General features: G+C 40.3%; 1 protein-coding gene across 9 annotated transcripts; it reads right to left on the reverse strand.

Moving 5' to 3' along the window:
* Positions 1–387: 387 nt before the first annotated feature.
* On the reverse strand, positions 388–20,855 carry c2cd5 (C2 calcium dependent domain containing 5). 9 transcript variants are annotated; one of them, XM_079466361.1, is made up of 28 exons: positions 20,614–20,848; positions 19,761–19,893; positions 19,521–19,607; positions 19,270–19,441; positions 19,071–19,166; positions 18,646–18,801; positions 18,319–18,523; positions 17,056–17,229; positions 16,261–16,415; positions 14,245–14,333; positions 12,837–12,945; positions 7,521–7,635; positions 7,263–7,430; positions 6,508–6,699; positions 6,152–6,338; positions 5,899–6,063; positions 5,413–5,553; positions 5,275–5,338; positions 5,122–5,183; positions 4,871–4,969; positions 4,645–4,734; positions 4,154–4,241; positions 4,002–4,073; positions 3,465–3,503; positions 3,046–3,147; positions 1,768–1,961; positions 1,443–1,589; positions 388–1,361 (listed from the first exon to the last, which is right to left on the reverse strand). In XM_079466361.1, the coding sequence occupies exons 2-28, from the start codon at positions 19,848–19,850 to the stop codon at positions 1,236–1,238; spliced, it is 3,384 nt and encodes a 1,127-aa protein (XP_079322487.1). In that variant the 5' UTR covers positions 19,851–19,893; positions 20,614–20,848; the 3' UTR covers positions 388–1,235. The 9 variants fall into 9 exon arrangements, 7 of the variants coding, with proteins under 7 accessions (XP_079322487.1, XP_079322482.1, XP_079322481.1 ...); XR_013787234.1 differs by lacking the exon at positions 17,056–17,229 and having other exon boundaries at positions 3,046–3,352; positions 20,614–20,855; XR_013787235.1 differs by lacking the exon at positions 17,056–17,229 and having other exon boundaries at positions 3,046–3,370; positions 20,614–20,855.
* Between the last annotated feature and the right edge of the window lie 382 nt (positions 20,856–21,237).

Consider the following 21,237-nt stretch of genomic DNA (forward strand, 5'->3'; position numbering starts at 1 on the left):
TGTAATGTGATGAAACTGAATATTTAGTGGGTAATGGGAAATTAATTTTATATTTATCATCAGTCAGTTTTGAAAGAGCATTCTTTTGATGAAAGGTTGTGTGATTTCTTTCCCTTGTGACATAGTGTCTCTCGCTTCATACATTAGAAGAATATATACTAAATAAAAATGATAATAAAGTAAAGAACAGTGGTATCTGTATCACGTGACAGGCCAGCACCCAAAATCATCTATTCGAAACATAAAAACATGCATGTACATTATAATATACATGAGTTAATAGTATGCATAATCCAACATATTATAAAAAATTATTATATATAATTGACTGACATCTGTGGTTCAATAAACGATAGTAAAACAACTAAAGACCAAACACGCCAGAGCCATAGGAATTGTATTCTTTATATATTCTCAATGTACACGTTTGATTTGTCCCAGGCAAACACATTTACAAAATAACAGCAATAAACTGAGACATGCTACCCACCACATCCAGACGTTGGTCTCCTCTCAATACATGTCATTTGTACATTCAAGTGTCCCATGGGCTGTTCATGATGAACAATAAAAGACATCTTATTCTTTTTATAGTTAACTGGCATTGCACATGCAAACAATGGACCGGTCTGATCCAAATATTTCGATTAAAAAACAAACATCGTGGCACACTAAAGCAAACAACCATTTCCAGCACTTGACATGATTTTTTTAGATCAGTAGGTCTAACCTGAAACCAGTAGGGTGGGTTCGCTATTTAAAATCCCAAACTGTACGTTTGAACGAGTGCCTCAGTAGTTCATACCTTTACAAAAACACGTTGATTTAGAGAGATGTTGACATGTTTACATGCTCTTAATGAACGCCACTGCATTTTATAAACCTTTTGGATTGCTAAGCTGCCTCAATCGCACATGGACAAAAAGGAATGTGAACAACAATGGCCATCAAATAAAAAACATGATGGATGTCCTTTCTGAAAGGCTTCTGATAGGAGGGATTTAAAATGGTTATTCCAACACAAATTCTCATTTTATTTTATCATTTGAATGAGCTAAATATAACATGTCCCAAAAGATTTTAGCATTTAAAAACATTTTAAACATCTAGATTTACATTTTTGGAAACTTGATTCGGTCGGTACAGCAGTTTTGACATGACCCAGCTTGAAATTGCTCAAGATGGCAGGGTTCAGGTTATGTCTAGCGTACGTAAGAGTTTGTGTTTTTGAGACTTCACGTTCCTTCCCCACCATTGGAGGTCTGTGTGGTAACCGACTGTGGTTGTACGGAAGCTGCATCGAGTTCAGATTCCCGAACAAATATAACAGCGTCCCCGCTGACGTTGATTAGACACTGCGCCTGAAAAACACACAACACCAGCATACATTAACAACAAGGGTGAGTGTGCAAGTGTGCGAGTGTGACTGTTTAAACATTTACCTGATTCTTGTTAGGGTTCTCCATAAACACACACTCCTTCATGCTGTAAGAAACTACAGCGTTTCCTCCTAGAGCAGCGACGTGGGCGCGAACCATCGCGAATACTTCGGCTATGAACGTATGGAGAAACCCACTCACCCCTCCCTCCTACCACACACATAAACGCAAAGATCTTCGTAAGCATAGTTCACAAGTTCTGCTTTGATATTAAGAGGCAATTCATTTATCAGAATTTGTATTAAACGTCAGGTTGTTTCTTTGTGATTACACCTTTAGTGTGCACACTTCAGAGTTTTAACATGGGTTTATGCATCTAAACCTGTACCTCTCGAAGTGAGGTGGTCTCTCTAATGAAGAACATGTTGATGATGCCAAGGTATTTGATGATCTTGGCTCCAGGAATGAACGACAGCGGAGTCATTTTGACCACAGCGACAGAACCGCCAGAGTAGGAACGATTGGACCGCAGCGAACGAGAGCGGCCCTCCGGCAACGGGCTGTTCTTCTCCAGAGATGATGCTGTTGGGGAAGAGATATGAGGGAAAGAGAAAGAGAAAAAGGGGGTGGAAAGATACCAGACATGGCCTTCAGATGGCGCTCTACACGACCAACAAATGTGACGAGACAAACACTGTGTGCATTTGCGTGTGATTAAAGCAAAGCAATAACAGTGCACTGAAGCATGCAAATAAACACCATGCAGATACAAAGAGACAGAGAGAGAACAATCGAATATGCCTCGACCGATCAACACGTGAGCTTTGACATGGGAGATGACTGGTTTTATAAAGAGCGTGAAGATGATACAGCCAGTGAAAGCTGTATATAATACATGACGCTGCATCACATGGCACATGCCGTTGCTAAAATTGTATGCCATTGGTCTGAATTAGGGCTGGGCGATATATTATATATTACCAGTATATTCATTCATAATTTGGGAAAACAGGGTGAATTCAGGCAGATTGGGACAGTCACCTTAAAGGGTGTCACAATATTACTGAATTCTCTTTAAAGCTTAATATTGCATTTTTTTCTACATATCACTGTGGAGAATGCAGAAAGCATGCCTTGATTATTACATACAGGCATTTGCCCAGTCCCACACTATCCGGCCTGTAATGTCATGCTTATGATGCAGAACTCATGACTGTCAGCCTGTGATGTACTTTACTTCACATGCACATCACACAAGCCAGTTGAAATATGAAATCGATGAAGCAAAGCTGAATAAATGATGGTCTTCATCGTGGCTTCTCGCTAGGACTCAACCTCAACTTTCACACTCAATCCACTTTGAACGGATCGGCGTATGGCAGCAAGACTCTTCCACTGTTGAATGCAAGATATGGAAATGTGTGCTTGTGTGTGGATGTAGTATGCAAGTGTATAGACCTATAGGGAGTAGACAGCATGGCTGTTTATGCTTTTTTGCTAATGTTAGCTCGCTAGCCCTTTTTTATGCCACACAGTTATTGATCTACATCTCAGACGCCAAGGCTCCAAAATGATCATAAAACCATTAACACTTTCAAAGGCATACCGTCTACTCTGACTATATGGTCAGTGTGTGTGTGTGTGGGGTCTGGGTGTGTGCTCCTACTTGTTTTAATTGATCCGCGTCTCATGGTGTGAGCTTTCAGTCTAAGCTGCTCTATCCAGGAGCTGCATCTGTCTGCAAAGGAACTGTAATCAACTGAGGGGGCTGGTCACACACACACACACAGACGGATATCCAGACACACAGATAGACACCGATGGACGAAAACACCACATACACACGCGTGTACGTGCACATGAGGCCGCGGGACCCACGGGCACGTACAAACGCACATGGACCCACAACAGAGGGACACAGAGAAGAGAACACGGGACACAGAAAGAAAGAAAAAGGGGTAAAATGGATGATGCTGGGGTGAGTGCTGCATCTGTCACACACAAGAGGAGCAGAAATCAAAAAGAAAAACCAAAACAAACAACCCTGCTGCCCTCAGATCCTGTAGCGCAGGATCACACACTGACCTTTGGCTGATGGGTGGCAGCCTGTGACATCTGCTAGACCTGCAGAACAACACGAGCTCGATGTTAAAAATGCAGGAGTTTCCTTTATCTCTGTAAAGTTATATTCAACACTACAACTTATAACGTGGGGAGCAGTTATACTAAATTAACATTTAAACTAAACTAAACTAAACTCAAAATCATGTTAACACTTTGCATAAAGATTTATAAGGTCTAGGGATAAGGTCTACAGGATTGCTAGGGTTAAGAATACACAGCATAAAAAAACAAGTTTCATATTTACATTTAGGCATTTGGCAGACGTTTTATCCAAAGCGACGTACGTAACATTATCCTAAACATTTTACATAGGTATCTGTAATCCACTGGGATCGAACCCACAACCTTGCGTTGTTAACGCAATGCTCTTACCACTGAGCTACAGGAAATAAAATGTAATATCTCTACTGTTGGTGCTAAAATGTGTTTTCTTTGCAACAACGCAAAATTGCAAAAAGCAGTGACGGTTAATTTGAGGTTTCAGGGTTTAGGCTTTACCTTTGGTGGCGGTAAGACAGTCAGGATTGAGCTCCAGATTGAATTGAAGCTGCTCGTCATTTTCATGTATCGCTGCAAAGGATGATCAACGTGAAACAGAGAAACACTCAGAACATTTTAAAGAACATGACTGTACCTAAAAGACATCTCACCCTTTATATGTGTCTTCTCCCCACTGTGCATGCCATTCTCCAGAGCCTGATCTTTGTCAAAGCTCATCGCCACAGCTGTCACCGCCACCTGTCAATCAAACATGCTTTGTAATATTTATTAAATAATCATCTACAACTTCAAGCATCAAACTTATTAGCATTATTAGCGTGTTCTCATTTGAGAATGTAGATGTGAAATCACTGTGGTGTAAATGACAGAGAGAGTTCTGGTATGAAACTCTAGATGGCGCACTCCTAAAGTCGATACCAAACTGACATAATAACTTTACTACACGGCTCAGCTGATTGGTTCCTTCCATATCAGCAGGCAATGAGCTTGCTCCGTACTTGCTCCGCTGACACAGAAGCGGCAACATAGCAGATCTATTCCGCCAAGATCGAATACATTTATATGTCATGCCACTACCATGCTGATAAAAATGTATTAGTTTCACTGCCAACAATTAGTGTGTAAACAGTTGTGTCCTCACCTGTATGAGTTCATCTTCAGGTATGGCCACGGTGAAGTTCAGGTGACAAAGACAGCAGGGGGTCATCGAGCGCAGCTTAAAGTACAAACTCTAGAGCCAAAGCACAATCACAGGAGCATGTAAGCAATGCTACACAAACAATCCAATCATTTAATTTGTCAGACCAAAGTCAAGAGAACATTTGAAGGTGTAAAATAATTACATTATCTAGTGAAAATGTTTGTACCTTAAGCAGGTTCTCACAGAGGTCGGTAAAAATCTTGTTCATTCCCTGATTGGTCAGATTGAGGTTGTTAAGGCGGAAAACCCTCACAGAGGTAAACATCTGAAATTAAACAAGTAAATTGTTTGTTTCGCTGACTGTAGGGCCGTGCGATTTGGGGAAAATATCTCATTGCGATTTTTTTTGACAGACAGTGCGTCAAGTTTAAATGGCTCTTCCTCGAGGCAATTCAGTCACAGGGCTGGTTGAGATACCTGTATAGCTGAAGTCCAGGTTTGAATTCCAGGCATGATTTCAGTGTTACAGCTGTAAAATCCTGAAACGAATTTAAAAGAACACATGTGACCATACAGTCCAGTGAATACAGAGTACTGTTATATTCCCTATTGATGAGTAAAGGTGTGCACCTTGTGGGGTGGGGGAATCGGTCAAAAGTGCATGTATGTCTTCCACAGCATCCGTGTCATCAATCTAGAAAAATATCAGAACATCAATATCACTGAGCTACCGATCAATCATTAATCTATAAATCAAAGCTGTCTCACCTCCAGTACGAAAGCGTCCTTTTTCCCATGAGACAAGTCCAGTTCTGACACCTCGTCTGAACTCTCTGAGTGAGAGCGGAAGAGACGGGACCTCTGACGGGGTTCAGGGATCGGTGAACCAATTATTTCTTCAACAACCTCCTATGAAGCCAACCAAAAGTCAATGATAAATCCAGGGTCAAAGACAAGTTGTAGTGTATGCGGTACATATAATAATATAACCTTCTGATTTCTTTGAAAGCGGTTACTGTACAATCATTCCAGGTCTTTACATTAGAAGGATTATGTAAAGAGCTGTGATTTATATTTTAATACAAAGTTATGATTCCATTCTCTCGGATTAAACCACAAGCAATTTTTCTTCTCAATAAAACTCCAGGGCATCTCTCCAGGGCAAGCTGATCCACCCTTTGTTAACCTTTATATCGCCTTTGTTAAAAAAATGCAATGCAAGACTACAGACAGGTGGCAGGTGTGTGTACTTACAGGTGGGTTGACTTCATATAGTTCTTTGTTTTTCGCTATGGTGTCATTTATTTTCTTCTGCATATTGGAGATGTGCTGTTCATATGTGATGTCACTGGGAGTTTTTCCTGCAATTTGGATTCCTCCAGGACTGGGTAACGCTGTCAGATAGACTCCTGTGGCAGACTAGACACAACATAAAGGCAACAGATAAGTACAACAGCATGATAAATACAATAAATCCTCTGAACATTGTGGGTAATAGCACACAGACCGCCAGTCCCAACAGCATGGTCTCTCCCACACTGATCTGGATGCGCAGACCAAACAGAGCGTTCATGCCACGTAGCTTCAGCTTGTTCATCAGCTGTGTGTGGAGCTCGTACTCCAGAAAGGGCAGGAGATTACTGATAGCGGTGGCGTTGCCCTCTCCCTGGGCTTTCTTTTTAGTCCGACACAACCTGGCATGGGGTAGAGATTAAGTGAGAGAGAAACAGTTCTGCATCTGCCTACACAACACGGCTTTGAATGTAATGCATCACAGCACGCTAAATATAAAATGCACATGCGGAGTATGCAGGCATTTCATTAAGACCATACTCAGAATTTTGTCTTCTGTGTAAGTTTTACCTGGCCTGAATCAGGCAGCCCTTGCCAGTGACATTGGCTTCGGTGGGCAAGTCGATCGTGGTGAACAGGACGTCAGGCACCTTGTTGCGGCGACAACAGTAGCAATAGGTAAGCTGAGCAGGAAACGGTATGTTCAACTCATCGTATGGTATGTGGCAGAACCCACAGCCAGGGGGCGCCACCTCCTCAAATCTTACGGAAATAAACACCGTTATTAGTTCTTTGTTACAGGTAACACATGGCATACACAAACCGACCCAAGCACCCACATGAGTTAAAACTTCCCATTGAACACGGACAGCCTAATATTTATTTGAAGATATTATTTTTTTATCTAAAAATGTATGTACACAGAGACAAAAAAATACTTTTTCCCTTTGTTATGAAGTCCTCAGAATTTCAATTGGTTAGTAGCTTTAAAAGCTGTCCTTTGCAAAAGTAGACACACACACCAGTTTAATTAGTAGTGTTTAGTAAGGAGATTAATGTAATTGTTTACCAAAAAAATGACATTTGGTCATAAATGCACAACCTCCAGTCATTCTTAATCCACAAGACAGCACAGGGGGTTACAGCAAAGAAGGCTGTCAGTGAACCCAAAGTTCTGTTCCTTACATACCTAACGTAGTGCCATTTACTGTAATGTAAGATGATGACAAAAGTTTGAGAACTTTTTTGTTAAACCGTCAATTCAAGTGTCCCTTACAGCGAGCCAGAGGTGTGTGTGTATGTGTGCGCGTGTGTCATTAACCTACCCTAGTGAAGCTGAACTACCCATATCCCCCTCGACTCTGTCTGCCCCTGAAGTAAAGACAACTGGTTGCCTTGACAACCTGTGTTCCACATCCAGTGAGCCGTCCTGTATGAAACGGGAGCTGAGGATCGCCGCTGTGCCGGATGCAGACAGAATGCAGACCTCCTCACTGTGCACACACACACATGTAAAAAAGAACGTTATCAGCAACTGGTTGTGAATACAGTCTTAAGATTGTGCTTCTGTGTTTGTTTAGTACCAGATGCTGGTGGATTCGCTGTACCCCACCACAGCGTGGCAGCCGAGAGCTTTGACGTGAGACTTAATTTCCTGACGAATCTCCTCCCACCAAGCGTCTCGCGTCTCCGGCTCGTCTGTAACAAACGTTAATATGACGTCATGCAAGCTTAAAGCACTCACACACACTTAAGCTGATACTGGCCATGTTAGTTGCTTTCTTGACGCTCCCAGTCTTTCACAATTTTGCACTTGGATGTTTGTGTAAATTGGATGTATGGCTTACATCAGAATGGTGTTTATTTCAGATTAGATAAACGAGGAAAGAATTAAACTTTGCACATTTGCCATGGTGTGCTAACCACGTCACAGCCGTCTGCAGGGAGCAAAGCGTGCAAACAAGGCTAGTAGCTGAGCGTTTGTTTGAAACACACTCAAACACATGCACGCGCAGGTGCTGTGCCCTCTTGGAGCAAGGGGTTTTCACAACTCTCAAGAGCAAACTCCCCTGCCTGCTAACCACATACTAGGAGAGGACTGTGCGAAATGAGGAGGATGATGATGATGATGATGATGATGGCGAAAACAAAGAGGACACCGGCGCGATATGCCATTCTAAGAAGCTCTTATGAGCTAAGCCACAAAAGTAGGCAGAACATTCCCTCGCCAGCGCAGTCATGCTTTTCAAACAGGGATTGTCAATGGAGCACAAACTCCATCCTTTACTGGTTAAGCAGCCAACAGCAGGAAGGAGTTTGATGAATAACGGTGAGCATTAGAAGATAAGTGCACAGCAGAGAAGAGGATAGATCAAAAGACGGGCAGAAGACAGGTATAAAAAGACAAGTAAGACCTGATGCTATATTCACCTCAGTGATAAATACAACATTCAAACACTAGTTATTTTTCTTCAGAAGCATCAGGCTCGGGTGAATAACTATTATTAATATCACTTATTTGTATCAAACCGTTGGTCATTTACTGAACATTCAAGAAATATGTGCCAAAAAGAAATTCCATAAGGAACTATCGGAGTTGTCCACTTAATAGCGTAAATTCAAAACAAAACGCAGGTTGATTCAAAAACACCAAAAGGACCCAACCGTTTACTTTGGATCCTGGTAAAGTAGGTCAAGAGGTGTTTAGTACTTTTTTGCTATCTCACACAAACTACAATTTACTATTTGCTTTAAAAAAAGAGCAAAATACACCTTTTAATTTAAAGTAAACTACTAACATGAATTATTTAGTCAAGGTAGCATGTCAACAAAACATGTTAAGACATTTTTTAAAACACCATCCCAGCATGCATGACCCCACTAGAAATCAACAGCATCATGGCACACTATATCTCATGGCACACTTATTTTTAAATACTGTACATGTAAACAATGACTTTAAAAACAGCACTACCAAGGGAACAGAAAACATTTAAGGGACTACAACCGTTGACTGAAAGCAGCACAATGCGCACGTCTGCTTTTCTTTACCTTATCTGGATTGGTAGATCAAGTAGTCATGTGACCAGGAAGTAGGGGGAACTGAGTAAAGGAGCGGGGTGAGGCACAATCAAAGCAGATCCCCAATGATCAGCCAGAGCAGAAAACAGCCACGCATTCAGATAATACATGCGAGAGACACACACACTCACACATAATCTTACAAAAACTTACAGCATGGCAGCTCATGCAACACACTACTTATAAAGCGTTTAACTGCGTATGTGTAAATATAAGTATGCAAATGTGAGCCGTTAAGATTCTTGTAAGTGTGCAATGTCAGACTTCTCAACACAGTCTGGTACTTTTCACCAATGAGGAACAAATTTACAGTCCAATTCATTTTTATATTTTGCTTCATCTACACACAACAATTTCTAAAGGCCAGACAATCTAATCGCTCTACTTGTCAGTGGAATGTGCCAAATTAACTTTCTTTGTTATTACCTTACATATAAATACAAATATTGTGAAATATAGTGAAAATGATGATAAATTATGTGATTTTTTTAGTTACCACATATAAACACACTACTGGTCAAAAGTGTAGGCTCACTCTTTATTCATATTTTCTACAGTTTAGAATAATATTAAACCAATCAAAACCATGAAATAACACAAATGTAGCTTTGGGAATTCTGTTTTGCCTAAAAGCATTAAAAAATAAATGAAGTTTTATCTTTAAAGTAGCCGCCCTAGAATTGTACACTTCGCATTTTGCCATCAAGCTTCTTGAGGTCTCAACCTGGGAAGCTTTTTTAACAGAACTGAAGTCTATGCTGGACTATGCTTTTTATTTATTATTTGGTCCAAACAATTGTAATAAATATTAAATATGTTTTGACAATTATATTTCTGTCAACAAAAGTTATTTCAAACATTGAAACACACATCTTTAGGTAAATAGATTTTTTAGATTATGAGAAACATTTTTTTCAAGTGATCCTAAACGTTTGATCAGTGGTGTAATGATAATATAATTAAATCAAACTAATAGAAAAATCCAATTTTATGCAATATAATGTATATCAATATTACATCATTGAGCTGAGCAGCCAAAGGCTTTATGTAAGTGTGTGTGTGTCTGTATATAGCAGGACTGAGGGTAGGGTAGTACCTGCAGTGAAACTATTCCAGTCTAGCAGTTTGTATGATCTGGTGTTACCCAAGGCTGAGCCAAATCGCCACATTAGTAGATCGGTTAAAGGAGCAGAAAGAAGAGAGAAAGAGAGTAGAAAAGAAAAAGAAACCAAACACAAACTACAAACGAGAGCACAACACTGGACAACACCACTCCACAGGAACTGCAAAATCAGACAAGAGTTATCTGAGAGGTGACCCACAAGAACAAGAGAGGAGGTGGACTGACTAGAAGAATATTTAGAGAATTGAAGATGTGAAAGAGAGAAGGAAGGGAAAACAGGTGAAAGAAGGAAAGGGGAGAAAGAGAAAGAGAGAGAGAGAGAGAGAGAGAGAGAGCATGCAGCAGCACTATCACTGAGGCTCTAATCCAGCATCTACAAAAAAAAACTACATGAGCGGCTCCAACCAAACCATGCCTTACTTAATGCACACACAGGCCCGCAAACACACACAATGTAAACATTCATTCGTAGTTGTGCAGTTAATGTGTGTGTATTGTGCCAATGGAATTGACTATTTGCTGCTGGGTTAGTGTATATGATTCTGTCCTTATGTGGGTGTTTGTGTGTTCCAGAGTAATTATTTCTTATTAAAACTTTGTTCCCTTCGCTTGTGACCACTGGACGCAATCGGATACTTCGTTTGAAAACATGTCATAACATAAAATGCTAATTCGTAGATAATGGTTAGATGAATTCAAGCAGAGGACAAAGTTCACTGCAACTCGCAGCATCAAGAGTCCAAGAGGTGAAAGAAAACAAGCAAATTAAGAAAAAACTAATGTTTAGAAGCAAAACTGAATCATGAGATCATGAAAATAAATAATAACAGGAAATATAATGTCCGTGCAGTGTTAGCGTGGGTTACACAAGCCGTGTGATGTTCGGGGAAGGGTATGGTTAATGTTTGTGTATGACAAAAACACAGAAATGCAATCGGCCAAAATAAAAGTCGATGAGAGGTGGATCTACAGTACATTACACAAGCAAAGAAAGGTAATGATAGAGAATGGAGATTTGATCGTACGGTGAAGAGGACAGAACAAAAAGGTTTAATACAAGGTAAGTTCTGTTGATGACCACGAAATATTTTGTTTGTAAAACAAAAGAAGAAACACATTAATACGTTTATTTAAAATTAAGCCACCTTTTGTTTTGTTTGGAATGGCCAGCCCCATTGACTTCAACTGTCAGATGCAGATCTTATATTTGTTTGTTTTTACAAACGAATGGATACATTTTGGTGGTACTTAAGTATATGCCTTTAAGGCATTGCAACAGTTGAACATGTAATGCAGAACATTGAGACTGTACATAAGACAAAAGCCCCTGTCATGCTCAATTATAAACTACCAGAAAACCAAACTTCACACACAGTAGTGCTGATCTCTAACTCATAACATTATGAACAGGTAAGTAAATTGCTTTCACACTGTTAGGTAACCAGTAATATAATGTGTTATGCCAAAGTGTTAAATATCTTATGTGGTCAAACCATTTCATTTGTAGTAAAAAGGTAAAAAATGTATCATTTATGTGTGCATTTGTCTATGCAGTAGGGGGTGTGACGAGGTAACACAATTTCCTTACGCAATTGGCTCTAATTTGCGACCATTTCTGTTGCATGTGCTCCCTAAATTTAACCTGTGCTACCTCAAAACATATTTGGGAGCATTTGTCTGAGTGCACATTTTGTTGTGGTGCGACCTGTTTTCATTACCGTACAGAACACGCTAATAACTGCACAAAGTATGTAGGGTTGCGCGGTAAACCGGTTCTGGAAATTTACCGGTACATGTTAGATTTCAATCGGTTCAAAACCAGAATTTTGGTTTCGGTACTTGAAACACTGCTGTTACAAAGTTTACTGCTATGCGGCAGTATTCCACAGAACTGACGCAGAACCGGCAACAAAGAAGAACAAGATGAATCGCTCTACTTTTGCTGAAAGATCTTTGGATTCTTTTGCAGTGTAACGTATATTCTACATGCTGCGATGCGTCCATACGTCCCCATTCAAAAGCAATTTAAGTGACAGTAACCTAATACATCTGTTTCACATATTAAAGAGACCTACTTGAAACATTTAATTGTTGTTTAAAATTGTATTGTTCATATTTGTGGGAAGTCTATATAACCAAAGCATTATTTTTTTAGTAAAACAGTTTAAAAGTGTAAAAATATCATATAAAATATGCAAAATATAAAGGAGTTACAGATTCATGCAGTCTTCTTAATATATGTTCAAATCATTTATTTTGATAGGCTGATTATTAATCACCTATTGTACCGATGTGTTACCGGTATTAACATGCCGTGCTGCGAGTTACAGTGACCGTCCTGGCCATTCATAGACAACAGGATTTTCCATCCCGCGGTCCTACCTTCCCACCGTTTTTCAATGTAAACACAGGTTTCGTCCTTCACCCGCTTCGAGCATAAAAGCACTAGTATTTACCGTGGTTTGTGCTGCCAGCAGCGCTTTGGGAGGCTGAACAGCAGCTGAGATAAGTGTCTCGTCACACCCCTACTATGTTGGACTATGAGTTTTTCATTCTTAACGGTTTGTCCTGTGTGTTCCATTTCAAGTCGAAATCTTTAGAGTTTAGTGTTTTATTTATTGCTAAAAATATGTCCTGAACATCAGTGGTGCACGGTTGCAGTTATCCGGTGCTGGTGGAGTGTAAGGGGTCTTACCGGGGTTGTGGATTCGATCTAGAAGCTTCACTGAGCGTGCACTGACCACACCCCCTACGTGAAGGAGAAATCCAGGAGGGAAGGAGGTCAAAGTGAAGAACGGGTATTCCTGAAACACACAGAAAGGCCATGAAACGGTGATACAAATAGAACTACAGGACATCATGTTCATCTATGTGGTTACATTGGCAACACACGTCGGGAGGGAAGGTGAATTTCTGTACAGACATCATCTCAACGACTTTAAAGCAAACCTGTGGATCATGCCAGTACACCGTGAATATTTAGCAATCACAATAAAAGACACATGCTGAAATCGAGAGATTTATAGTACAGGAGATTATTTTACTGGGTAACAACTCTGTAGAGTGCATTATATCAGGACTTCACAGATATGAAGATATGAATGGTTTCACATTTCTGTTTTGATGCTAGAACTTGATGCCATCTCTTCAATTTCAGGATTTCATTTGATACACTTCAAGCATAGGCTTAATAAATATCAAATGAAGTCCTGATTAAAACCTAAAACAAAATTGTTAGCAGTACCCATGTCTTTCTCTCCCATAAATAACAGAAGACAAATGAAGCCATCTCTTCAGTTATAGTCATCATCACACAAATTAAACAAGCTTAACTAAGCATGGCATCTACGGTACAACAGACCTTTGAACATCCCAGAAGAAACCGTTAGCAAAGGTCACAGCTATATGATAGCATCCTAGCACCTGGCAAAGGTTCTAGAACATTCTTCATGTATAGGGGTGCATAACCATATGATTCCTAAACCAATGGTGACATTTCTGACGTGCCATTGGTTTGATGGACAATGAAGTCTGTAGGACAGTAGAGGAGATGCAGGACTTTGCAGGGAGGATTTAAAGAGTGAAATAAAATGAAACAATGAAAAAAGACTAAAACCTAAACATTTGGCATGCCCTCTTCAGACATACCAGCGTCCTAAAAAACACTTCAGAGGATGATGAAACCCCCTGAAATCCGATGAGAGTGTGACAGAGTGAAAAAAATACTTTTAATTGTATTTAGTCACTAAAACAAACATTTAAAATGTTAATAGAAAATCGGCATAGGATAAATCTACAGTAAAACCCCTGGACTGAACAGACTGAAACCTCCTACATCCATTTTTCATAAATCTTGACCAATGGTCAGCCTTCATTGTCTGTGGGATTTACAAATCTCTAACCAATGGAATGTCCAGAAAAATTAGTTAGTCAACTTTGACACCACAGTGGTTAATTATTGTTAATACTGTGTCCGTCATTATATACACATGCACATATATTCTGAGTGTCATCCATACAAATTGACAAATGAACAAACAAACAAAATAAAGCTCTAAAATACATAAATAAACACACAAATAAACATGGAGTGTTTGTCTTACTCTCTGCTCCAGTGCTGATTGGGTCTGCTGCCGCAGAAGAGCTTTAAGAGGCCCTGCCTCCTTCCCTGCACTGCCGCCACTGCCCATTCCTGTTAATAAAAGACAAGAGACAGAAAAATGAGACACCAAACATGAGATACTTCACTCATAAACAGACTAATAGTAGCACACACCACATACATTTAACCGTTCTGAATGACTCAAACTGCACTGACGTGAACAAGAAAAGCTATACAATTCGCTCGCATTACGAAAATGTAAGCATCAAGTTAACACTTTAACTTAGTCCCACTAATCAGATCCTATCAATCTGAACATCCTACAGCTCGGATATTTCTTTAAAACGCATAATGTCCAATTATTACATTTACGTTTATGTATTTGGCAAACGCTTTCCTCTAAAGCGACTCAGTATGTGTGTTCCCTTTATTGAACCCACAACCTGCTAACGCGATGCTCTTCCAGCTAGGCTAAGAGAAAACCGTTAACAGACTTGAAAAACTACAGCCATTTACTCACATCACTCCTTACCACATCTCAAAAGATTACGACAAATACTTTGTTTCAGACACGCAAGCTCAGAACCCAGGCACTAGGGAAACTAAACATTTATAAACAAGCCAACAGGAGTGTTGTTTCTTTGTTACTGAGTCTGGTCTTCCATTGGCAGAGAGACCAATCTGCATGCGAACATGGCACATGCATGTGGGATTTTGTTAAATTAGAGAGGTCATCAGACACCACATCGTTCTACCATTGTGTAGGCAAACAACAAGATAAAGGTTTGTAAGTATAATGTGTGCAAAAACGGGCGTGACACTCTGCCGGGAGCAGCACAGGGGTTGGTGTGGTCACACTGGAGGCACTCACTGCAGACCAGGGTCAAAGGTCAAGGTTTATAGGGTGTGTCCTACCAGAGTGCGCCAGCAGCAGTTCCTCACTGAAAGACACGCACTTTCGCAGCAGGGCGGTGTCTGATTGGCTGACATGGAGAGGGGATGGAGTTGTACTTCTGGTGGCCATCCCTGGCCGTAAGTGGTGGGGCAGATAGGCAGAGGGGAGGGGAGATGAATCGAACTCAAGAACGTGATCACTGGGACACAAATACATCCTCACTGACAGAGAAAGAATGAGAGAGGAGAGTATGGCGGTGGAGGCATCACATGAGAACAGAAACAGGGGTGTGTCTGAACTGTACAACAGAAAAAAGTGATATAGAAAAAACAACTGTGGAGATAACCAAGGAGGCATCAAATAGAGGTTATTTACTTTCCATTCATTATATTTGGTGTTTGTTTTGTGCTGTTGTGTCTTTAATACTCCTTTCCTTGGATGTGACATGGTAAACATTCAGCGGCATCTTTCAAACAGCCTCATTGCAAAGACAGGTTCAAAACATTCCATCATCATGCTGAAATAATCAGAGATCTTGTTAAAAGTAAATCTGTCTTGTAATATAGTTGCTTGCTCTTAATACTTGCTTGTAAATACAGGTATCGTTGCTATTTAAATGTGGCTAGCAAGGTTTTCAGAATGTCTGAAATTCTAAGATTTCCGTTTAGATAACTGTTTTACATTTACTGCTTTAAGGGGTTATGTTATGGAGTCATATTTTCCATTAAAATGGAAAACTAATTCTTTTTAAAGTGAAATCCATAAAGACCCTCTTTAAAGTAAGAATGGCAGGTAGAGCTTCCGACGATGATCTCCTACAGATGCTGAATGCAAATAATAGGAAATAACAGCCTTGAGCTAAATCAAAACAAACAAACAAATTAAGGTCTCTCACATAAATAGAGTAAAATAAACAGTAGGGGAAAATACAGCAAACATAAATGACAAACACAAAAATGATCCAAATTAATGGATGTATGAAGACCTGTGCAATAAACTCTCTGCTTCTAGGCCTTAACAACGGGGTCAAAAAAATAACACTGCTTAGCAGCAAGACTGGTGTTACAGAGGCCTGCAAAGAGAGAGTGTCTGGCAGAGGTCAGGTGGGGTGGGGTATCTTACCGGTTTTAGGGGTGAGGCTGAGCTCGGTGTCGGAGGAGGAGGACTGGCGGCTGTAGGACTTGGAGGGGGAGAAGGAAGAGAAGGTTTGTGCTCTCAGAGGGGTGGGGGGTCCTGAGGATAACGGGACACCCGGGGCCTCCTCCCCAAAAACTGGCCTATGAGAGCAGGGAGGAACACACTCCATCAACACACACGGACTCACGGGTTCATACATGACAGATGTGCCCGTTTGCGTGAGTTTGAGCTGGTGAATGTGTGCAAGGAGGGAGGAAGAGATACAGGGAGAAAGAAAAAGCATTGAGAGTGATGTCTGCTTGCTGCCGTGAGGGCTGAGTGCGTGAACATGACGAGAACAGACAAGAAAGCTCTTGATTGGAAGCTAAGCGGGGATAAAATAACAAATGGACAAAATACAAACGCTGTAAAACCTCCCCAAAAAAGCACAACATGAAGAAGCGTGTTTCAGCCAACCAAAGCAGTGTTGAAGTGTTTTAATTTCTTTTGCCTTTACGAGGCCTGTCTGACAAAGAAATTCAAAAAAGCACAACCTAGAAACACATAAGCCAAACCCTTATCTCTGATCAAATAAATTCTAAACGAATACCGGTCATACCGATTGGTCAGAAGCCCTTTGAGAGAAATAGCAAACTGTCAATGCTTTGGCAAACGGTTGCTTTGGCAGCTGAAGGGAGGGGGCTGATGATGTCAAAGCTGTCTGCCAATGAAGAACAGGGGTGTGGTGAGAGGTCTTGGTGCGGCCGTGGGAAGGTCGTGACGTGGTCATGGGGTACCTGCCTACACTGTTTGGCTCTGGGGGCATCTGAGCTCCTGTGTCTGGGTTTCATACCGGCAAAAAGCAGTGTTGGCACGGAAACAGAGAAGCCCTGAGAAAGACGACTGCTTGCAATGTGAACCGGACTGCTGTGTGTAGAACGACATCCAAGAGTAGAAGAAGCAGCCTGCGGAGAGCTACACATACACACACGCATTGATCATACATTCCACACACCTGTTGTGTACTGTATATTTACAAAAAAGACAAACACCACATGACGTTGACATACGCAAACATGCAGGCATATACAATCCCAGAATAGGCCTCATGGAAAACTGAATGGGGAAGACTTATTTACCAACGTGTGTCAAAACCTACTCAGCTACTTTCATAGAGTTTATGCCCTGTTTAGATGCAGCTCACTAGGTTTTGAGACAGTCATTCAAACATTCACAGCTCCCAAGAGAGCAAGGGACAAGACAACAATGATATTTACAATTGCGAAACACAAGACTGAAGACATAATGCCTAGATTGCAACCTTTAAGCCGTCTAATGCAAACACATGCTAGTGCAGGACAGATGCAGCATGCAGAAGATAATAAGAGAAAAATATAGAGAACATGCAGGGATCGAGAGGTGGTGTGTTTGTGTGTTGAGAATGCATTTCTGTACAACTAATTATACAGCAACTCAGAAAACAAATACACACACACACCCTCATAAATACTTAGAAATATGAACAAAAAGTAATTGTACAGCATTTTCATGCTCTCATGTTGCATTACTTCCTGTTCAACAAAAGAAGAGTTTCACATATGCTGGGAAAAATATATTGAATTAAATGAATACACAATAAAAAACATGATTTATGAAAATGTATAAACACTAAGTTATCTGTTTTTGCAAATTAACACTTCAAATATAATAAAATATATAATAAAATGCTTTTAACAATTGTTATACAAAATGATTGACCTTTAATGTGTAAATTTTGATTCATGACCAAAATGGCAAAACCTAATGGTAACACGATGCATGGCTTTATTTAGAATAGCCATATTTCAAATAATTACGTATTGTCGGAACAAATATCTGCACCATTATTTGTTTATAAATATAATCATATCATAAACAATTATGTACTGCAGATGAACTACGGTTGTTCTAAGCAAAGCCAAACAATGCCCATTTTTAAATCTCTTGAAAAAAATCGAGGCAAAACTCGATGCCGATATAACATTTTATATATATAACATATATATCTGGCTATGTAACACTCACTCTTTCATGTCTTTTGAAGGAGATGAGTTACTTGGTTGTGTGGTCGTGGAAGGAAGTGTGCTGATTTTCTCCAGTGTGCAGGCTGTCCCTATGGCACGGACCACGAGACCCGATTCTCCTTCCAGGTCAAAGCATTGCAGGTACCCCACCACTGCGTTCCCTCCCATCTCCAGCACCTTCAGACCAATCTTCCTTTGCAGTTCACCTACAACACAAATACACAAGCATTTAATGTACAGACACTTAAACGAACTGCAAGAAAAGTGCAAATGAAAAGAAAATGCAAATAAAAAACATTGACAACATCATTCATCAGAATATTATTACCTGACATCAGAAAGATAAGTCTCTGTCGGGCCTCATTAGATGCCCGAGGAGTTCTGATGCGGTCGATCCACTGGTACTCTGGATCCTCATTTACCACAAGCTCCTCTACAAAGCCATGAACCATCACAGCCCGGTAACATCGGGGAACAGAGGTTGCTGGAAGAAATCAATTTATGATAATGACAATAGCATGTGGCCTTAACATTCAGTATTAATATATTTTTTATTAGTTTTTAAACAGTCAACCCATTGAAAAATAAGAAAATGCTATTTTTCCGCTTGGCCTAGAAGATTGTCGAGAGCTTTGACTTTTTTAATATCAGCTTTGTACTGAAGTACAAAGATAATCCTAACAAAAAAAAAAACAGGGCAGATAGTGGAGAAAGCATCAACAGAGACAAAAAGCTGATGCTATAGATACTTACTACAGAAGAACTTAATGCCACACGACGACTGCCTAAAGCGGTTCAGGTCATTGAAGAGATCAACCTTCACCTGCACATTGATTTCCCCTCTTATACCTAAACAACAGCATGTCATTAAAGCGCAACTCAGAATCCCCTCACACATTACACACTATATTTGATTTAGTCTACAATACACCTGTTTGGACAGGCAACACACCGTGTATAGTGTCATAGATAGGAAGCCACCCGGAGATGATAGTAGCAGCTTCACTGCAAAGTAATGGATCAATGTCAATGTACACCTTTCCTATGGCATCATTAGCGCTGTACGTGTCGTGGTCAAGAACTGTGATCTGCAACGGCTCGTCCTGCAGATCCTCATCATCCACCTGCAGGAGCGGGGCGGAGAGAGAATAAACTTCAACGTGCAAAATACAGCAAACTATAAGAATAGATGGACAAGCTCACCTCAAACTTAAACCACTCTGAGTTCCACTGAGGGTTCAGGGACTTGGGATAGACATCCGTTTTAAATGTTGTGTTTCCAAACTTCACCTGAGGAACGCAATGTCGCACGGACCGCTTTGTTATATAATCAGGGGAGTGTCTCAAAACCTAGCTAAAATGCCTAGGTTGTTAAGCACAACCAAGATACAATGATCCATTATGCAGCGAGTAACTAACATGTCATATTAAAACAAGACTGACCTCTACGAAGGCATCTGTAAGGTCGCTGGCACGGTCCATGACGGGCAGATGCCGTCCCGCAACAATCTTCGCCTTTAATTTCCCAGGCATGATTTATCATTACGTGATTTATTTTAAACACGCGTGACTAACACTGTGAATGAAGAAAAGAAAACACTGAAAATAGCAGATGGAGAAGAACGTTGAGGTGCTTTGACAGGCCGGAGGATAGACTCTTCAAATGAGAGCTCTGGATATATCAATATTATTATGGCTTCCTACATTTTAAAACATAAAACACTGTGAGGCATTATGGGAATATTTGTTAATGTAAATATATGATGACATTATTTGTTCAAGCATCAAACCTCTCTCTGTAACACGTGTCTTATTTAACAGAATTAGTGAAGGATTAACTGTGAAAATAAACCGATCCATGGTTATACTACATAATTAATGTAAACTTGCATGTCTTCATTTAACTTCGTGTATTTTGGTTCTATTAAATCATAGCAAGATACAAAACACGAGAGAAAATAATTATATATATAAATATAAATGGTGTTTAACGTTAATTTACCTCAGGACACTTGACAGATTAGCCTAATCTAACGTTAACGTACTTTATTTCATGAACACTAAATTATACACAAATACACAACCTCGTTTGCGTTTAAAATAACGCGACAGAGGAATATGTTATGTGGGAAGTTATATTTCTGCATAATGCGGGCAGTTAGCGGTTTAGCTGCGTTAACGTTGTTGACACGATCCCAACAGCATCATATCAGACACAAAACACGTTTTTTGAATAATCTGTAGATATATTCACAACACAAACAATATCATTCGAGTGTTTTGAGCTGCGGCTCACCGGTTTAACCTCAGGGGTTCAATCCGACGTTAAAGTCTCTCCATCGACGTGCTGATTAAAACACGTCTTCTGTCATCGTTGAATCTCAGGAAGGTGCGGTGTTGATATCGCGAGGCATTTTAATCGGAATCGTGTCACAATATTGATGTTTACGAAGATAATTTTCCAAATAAAACCGTCTGTCAGATGGTGGTCTCGCGCAGGATCGGGCGCATGCGCAAAGCCGCCGCGTGTGGGCGGGCCTGGGGGACGTCGTAAAGTTCAGAACACTTCCGGGTCGTAATGTATACCGCTCACACGTGCGGTTTATGGATCAAATCGATTTTGATACATTCACATTTGTATCTGGACGCCATAGATTTGCTAACCGAAAGGAAATATTTAAAGAAGAATAAAAAACATGTTAGATTTTGATCAAACACGCGGTGACATCGTCAAAATCACGAAGTTATAAGTGTTTCCCTTTACTTTTGCGGATTTTTTATTACGTGTATTACAACAGTAACCGTTATACAGTTTTTCCTAAGGGTTAATCCCATTGCACAAGATCTGGTGCAAGGTGCCAAAACCTGTTATCACCCTTCTATTATTAAACACGTTTACCTCACAGTGTGCACTACTGGA

The sequence above is a fragment of the Barbatula barbatula genome, assembly GCF_947034865.1.
Source record: "Barbatula barbatula genome assembly, chromosome: 10".
NCBI lineage: Eukaryota > Metazoa > Chordata > Actinopteri > Cypriniformes > Nemacheilidae > Barbatula > Barbatula barbatula.

Excerpts from the sequence above, each read along its gene's own strand:
- c2cd5 (XM_079466361.1), bottom strand. The coding sequence starts at position 19,850 with ATGCCTGGGAAATTAAAGGCGAAGATTGTTGCGGGACGGCATCTGCCC. Across the intron at positions 5,184-5,274 it reads CGATTCCCCCACCCCACAAG|GATTTTACAGCTGTAACACT; the intron begins GTGCACACCTTT and ends AATTCGTTTCAG. Across the intron at positions 4,242-4,644 it reads CTGAAGATGAACTCATACAG|GTGGCGGTGACAGCTGTGGC; the intron begins GTGAGGACACAA and ends TTTGATTGACAG.